This window comes from Benincasa hispida, chromosome 1 (genome assembly GCF_009727055.1).
Source record: "Benincasa hispida cultivar B227 chromosome 1, ASM972705v1, whole genome shotgun sequence".
Classification (NCBI taxonomy): Eukaryota; Viridiplantae; Streptophyta; class Magnoliopsida; order Cucurbitales; family Cucurbitaceae; genus Benincasa; species Benincasa hispida.
Window position 1 is genome coordinate 13,359,956 of NC_052349.1, and position 5,138 is coordinate 13,365,093.

Here is a 5,138-nt window from a genome sequence, read left to right on the forward strand (position 1 = left end):
ACGATTTGTGGATCACATTGTTTGTAGCACCTTACAACTTCTTGTAACAACTACAGAGTGGGCCACATCCAATAGTGTTACTAGGATGAGATACCCAATTTCATCCATATACTTATTAGACCATTTAGGCTATATACTGTCAACTTGATTCTGTTTATGTCACTACATAAAGTTATAACATTCAGATTATAGCCAAGGATGCGTTTATTGGATTTCCATAATAAGATGAAAAATCAACAAGTCATTATTATTGATAAATAAAATGTTTAACACGAATTGTGAATTCTAAGACATTCCAACCATTCAATTCATTTCTTAAATTAAATAAATAATAGTTTTTATTTAACCTAATTTTTGTTAGTAACTTTAAATAATTTTATAGTGTTTAGTGTGAATACAATTTGCATTATTAAAATTATCATGGGCTTTAATTTCTAAATCAACTACCAAAAACATAAAACTTTGTTTTCATTAATACTCCAAATTTCTACTTACATATCAACCAATCACAGTCTAAATATTTTGAAATATATTATATATCCTTTATTATTATTATTATTATTATTTTCTATAATAACTATTCTAACTGTGTACATGGGGAACATCTAAAAAGAAAAAGAAAAGAAAAGAAAAACTGAGCACCACGAGGGACAAAATCGTAAATTTAAAGTTAAAACAGTCGGGTTTTGTATCGAAAGGATTATTTGGATCTACAAGGGAATAATAAACCCTAATTTCGACTTTCGACATTGACACTGTATAATCTTCTTTCTTCTCTCGCCCCTCTCTGAAACCCCTTACATTCCGAAGATGGTAAGCATTTGCTGGTATATTTTTCTTCCCCTGTTTCTTCTGCGATTTGTTTCTGAATTTTGCCTTCTTTTATTACTTCTGTAGCCATTCAAGAGGTACGTTGAGATCGGGAGAGTCGCTCTCGTCAACTACGGCGAAGACTATGGAAAGCTTGTCGTCATTGTCGATGTTATTGACCAGAACAGAGTATGTTTCCTTTTGGCTTCCAACCCTTTCCAGACCCAGATTCAATTCCTACTCCTTACATTTATTTTTTCAGATTTTCCTTCCTTAACAGCCTTCTAATCCTCCGTCAATAAATTTCTGGATCTACCACTAGTTGAAATAAACTACAGCATTGCTTATTTAAATGCAGATTCATAGAGTAGGTCATTCTCGTTGGTTAGCTATTACTGATTGTTAGAGTGGTTGAGTATGCAAATTATTAGTTATTAATGGTTTTTTCTGACGGTCCTCCACCAGCTAAAATGGATTTTTGGTTGTGGAGCTCACATGATTTTAACTGTTTCCATGAATCTACAAATGCAGATACATGTCATACTAAATCATTGTGAGACGTCGAAGCTTGCAGTCTCATGGGAACTAAAAAAAAAAAATTATTTCTTCCAACTGAATGTTATTCTACCATATCAATTTTATTAGTTGAAAAAGAGTATCCGGATGAAATTATCATACGTATCCACAGTCTTGTTTTTAATTTTGTATGTTTTGTTGTCATTTCCTGGTGTCTCTGTTTTATTTTCTACAAGATTTGATTTGTTGTTCATTCTTTATATATTTTTTAATGCTACCACATACAGGCTTTGGTGGATGCTCCTGATATGGTTAGATCTCAAATGAACTTCAAGAGACTCTCTCTTACTGACATTAAAATCGACATTAAGAGGGTCCCTAGGAAGAAGGAGCTCATGGAAGCTATGACGGCTGCTGGTATCCTTCCTAACTTAATTTTCATTTATAATGCCCATCACACGCCGCGTCTCTTGTTTTCTTGTTTTTTGTTTGCTTTAAGTTTTTAACCTGTTGTTTTGATTGATCACGTCAGATGTTCAGAAAAAGTGGGAGGATAGCTCTTGGGGGAGAAAATTACTCGTGAAGAAAAGAAGGGCATCACTTAATGATTTTGATAGGTTCAAGCTTATGCTGGCTAAGATAAAGGTTTGTGATAATGTGATTCAATCTGTAGTTTGTACTTTCTGTTGTTTGTTTTTTACATTTTCTTATGCGTTGACGCATGAAATAAAGCGAAAGAAGTTCTGTTAAATTTGCATGAAGGAGTGAAAGAAGTTATGTTTTATTTATCATTAAAAATTAATTTTCTATTGTGTTGCGTTCTCGCTATTTGCTCGATGATTACTCAATGCTTATGGATAAACTTTTTTTTTTTTTTTTTTTTTTTTTTTTTTGCAGAGAGCTGGATTGGTGAGGCAAGAACTTGCAAAGCTGAAAAAGAGTGAATCTTAGAGAGTATGTTTCTTTAGCTTCAAATTTTGTTACGAGTTAAAGTGATCAGTTTTGGATTGTTATCTTCCTTGTTTCTCTAGCCCTGTGGAGGTCGCGTTTGTGTTGAGATGTATGGATTCTGGACATCCAGTGTAGTGAGTTTTTACTTATCTTTTTCTCAAGATGTCCACATTACTCCAATTAAGTATTAATCTGAATCTGTTGACGTTTCTCTGCTTAACTGTTAAGTTGAATTTCTGTGCCACTCGATTTTGTTCTCGTTTTTCTGAATTTTATGTCTGGCTTTCCTTGAGTGCCAATGGCATTGATGTAATATTTGGTACCATATTCATTCTACAAAAATGCAAAATTGTTTGCTATTCATAGCTCTAAGTATGATTTCAAGCCTGGCATCATGGCTAAGCCTGCTTCATTTGGCTTTTAACTTTTACTAAAAGTACCATCCTCTAGGATACCCTGGTTAGAAACATATTGCTAACAAAGTCTTAATGTAGTATTACTCCTATCTTCATTCTTCCCATTTATTAGAAGCTTTTCTAAATCCTGCTCTCTCTGGATGGGTAGGACTCAGTAACGCAAGCTTTGAGCACACTCCACTTAGAAAACTTGCTGGTTTCTCTTCCTCATCCTCAGGTTCAAGTAGACAATCATCCTCTTCGATTAGGGGGCTATCCCAAAGGTGTTGTCTCTTGATATTAAAGTTGCTTACAGGAGAGTTGTTCTCAGTTCCCATTCCTTCCCAATTATGGCTTTCAATGGCATCTTCTGGGGATTTGGATTTTTCAAATTTATTTTCCTCGTGTAAATCACTCCACGTGGGGCTCGTAGTAGTAGAATACGAACCAAATGATGAAGTTCTTGATGTAGCGAACGAAAAGCTGGGTGAAAAGCTAGGTGACAATGTTGATGATGACGAAGATGGCGATGAACTACTTCCAAATCCCTGAATTTCTCTTGTTATTTTCAGAGCTTTCAAACGCGATTCTTTTAAAGTCTGGCCTCCTTTCAGAAGTTGTAGTATCTTTTGAGACTTTTGCTGCATGATCTCACCCCAATTGAACCTATTAGTCAGATCATTAGAAAATCAATCACCACATAAGAAAAAGCCTCTACTCTGAGATAAAATAAAATGTGCAGCTCTGATTTGATTAAAATTAATTACCCCCTTTCATCTATGTGTTTAAAAGTTCCGAGTTCTTCGATGATATATGAATCACTCTTGAATTCATCAGCTAACTCTTCTGGTCCATGGGTTAACAAGAACTCAAGGAGTACCAATGATTTGTAGGATTGTTTCCACTGCTTCCACTCAATGCTATGCAGCCTAAAATTTGCAGAAAGCAAAGTTATGAGAACTTTAGATTTAGTCGACTAATCAGCATTTGTAATTTGTATTATTTAAGTACATGTTCATCGTCGATTTTGGTATATATTCTAATTTAAGAACTTCTATAGGGAGTTTTGATTTTAAATTTTTTTAAAAGAAATAATTTTGATCACAAATTTGCTTAGTTACATTAAATCAACTTAATTTTTGAAAAAGAAAAAAAAAAACTTGAAAACCAATTTAATCCAAACGAGTGTCAATTTTACTCACCTGTTGTGAAGGACATCAACAATTCTCCAATAATCATCTACCTCAAAGGATGCCTCAGCTATTATTGTCATTGTTTTAGCATCAGGGCTACATGGATCTTTGTTTGTGGCTTCCTCTGCCAACCTTGAGAATAGAGGAAATTAAACACCAATTCCAATTATTTTTTTTTCTTTGGCTAGGTTTGTTGAGTCACCAAATGATCATCAGATTCTATTATTCGATGCCAAATTATTCGTAAGACATTTAACAAGGGATAGTCATAATGGTTTTGAGTCATTGATCTTAAGATATTGTGCAATATTCAAGAAACTTTAAACAAAACATGGGAAAATGCTTACAATTCTGCCTGGGTAACATCAGTGAAAACGAGCCTGGCTACTTTGAATCTCTCATGCAGGAAAGAAGATGCTTGTTTCTTGAACTGGTCTAGGGACATTTTTCAATCAAACTCCAAAAATCTTCAAAATTCAAACTTTTCTGGGTTGTTAATTACAAAAGAAAACTTCTGGATGTGTGAATTATATATAAGAGATATTATTCTATGGACACCCTTGACTGTAGGTAAGAAATTTAATGCAAAGATTTTCTAATTATAGATTTTTATATGACTTGTTTTAGTCCCCAATCTCTTTCTTTCTCTATCTTTAGGAGAAAAAAGAGCACCACCACCGAATTGAAGTGGACTTAAAATTCAATTCTTATAACCAAAAAAAGTAATGTACTTGTAAGAACCTTCCAGAATTTTATACATGGTCATACATTTTATTTTATTTGTTAATTAGAAAAAATTTCGCAAGGATGTAATTCTGTACATAGCAAAGTATTATGTAGTCAATAACTTGATAAAGACATCAATAGTAAAAAAAATTCCATTATATCTAGATCGAGCAATGAAATTTAATGAAAACTTACTAACATTAGTATTCAATAGTATTTATAATCTTTTGTTGGTGTAAGGTTTGGTATTGAAGATTCAATATTTATGGATAATAAGGAAAAATACCTTTTTCGATATTATTTTTAAGTATAACAATAATTATGAGAATGAGAGACTGAACCTTGAACCTTTAATCTCTATATAGAGGAAGATCAAGTCAATTAATATTGAACTAAGCTTATTTGAATATATATATATATATGATTTATGGTTGTTGTTGTCGAGGATAAAAGGTGGCATGCAACAATTCGCAATGAATGGGAGAGGGAATAGGGAGAAAGAAGAGATAATTTTTTTTAAAATATTGTTTTAATTAAAAACAATGTC

General features: G+C 32.9%; 2 protein-coding genes across 3 annotated transcripts; one reads left to right on the top strand and one right to left on the bottom strand.

Moving 5' to 3' along the window:
* Window positions 1-656: 656 nt before the first annotated feature.
* LOC120072109 (60S ribosomal protein L14-2-like) lies at window positions 657-2,497 on the top strand. The gene is made up of 5 exons (XM_039024523.1): window positions 657-813; window positions 898-999; window positions 1,614-1,743; window positions 1,859-1,971; window positions 2,224-2,497. The coding sequence occupies exons 1-5, from the start codon at window positions 811-813 to the stop codon at window positions 2,275-2,277; spliced, it is 402 nt and encodes a 133-aa protein (XP_038880451.1). The 5' UTR covers window positions 657-810; the 3' UTR covers window positions 2,278-2,497.
* Window positions 2,498-2,608: 111 nt separating this feature from the next.
* Window positions 2,609-4,404, bottom strand: LOC120072101 (epsin-3). 2 transcript variants are annotated; one of them, XM_039024516.1, is made up of 4 exons: window positions 4,213-4,404; window positions 3,875-3,997; window positions 3,440-3,601; window positions 2,609-3,338 (listed from the first exon to the last, which is right to left on the bottom strand). In XM_039024516.1, exons 1-4 carry the CDS (start codon window positions 4,308-4,310, stop codon window positions 2,786-2,788), a joined length of 936 nt encoding a protein of 311 aa, XP_038880444.1. In that variant the 5' UTR covers window positions 4,311-4,404; the 3' UTR covers window positions 2,609-2,785. The 2 variants fall into 2 exon arrangements, with proteins under 2 accessions (XP_038880444.1, XP_038880447.1); XM_039024519.1 differs by having other exon boundaries at window positions 3,875-3,989; window positions 4,213-4,344.
* Between the last annotated feature and the right edge of the window lie 734 nt (window positions 4,405-5,138).

Excerpts from the sequence above, each read along its gene's own strand:
- LOC120072109 (XM_039024523.1), top strand. Across the intron at positions 1,000-1,613 it reads ATGTTATTGACCAGAACAGA|GCTTTGGTGGATGCTCCTGA; the intron begins GTATGTTTCCTT and ends TACCACATACAG. Across the intron at positions 1,744-1,858 it reads GGAAGCTATGACGGCTGCTG|ATGTTCAGAAAAAGTGGGAG; the intron begins GTATCCTTCCTA and ends TGATCACGTCAG.
- LOC120072101 (XM_039024516.1), bottom strand. The coding sequence starts at position 4,310 with ATGTCCCTAGACCAGTTCAAGAAACAAGCATCTTCTTTCCTGCATGAG. Across the intron at positions 3,602-3,874 it reads GTTGATGTCCTTCACAACAG|GCTGCATAGCATTGAGTGGA; the intron begins GTGAGTAAAATT and ends TGCAAATTTTAG. Across the intron at positions 3,339-3,439 it reads AAACACATAGATGAAAGGGG|GTTCAATTGGGGTGAGATCA; the intron begins GTAATTAATTTT and ends TCTGACTAATAG.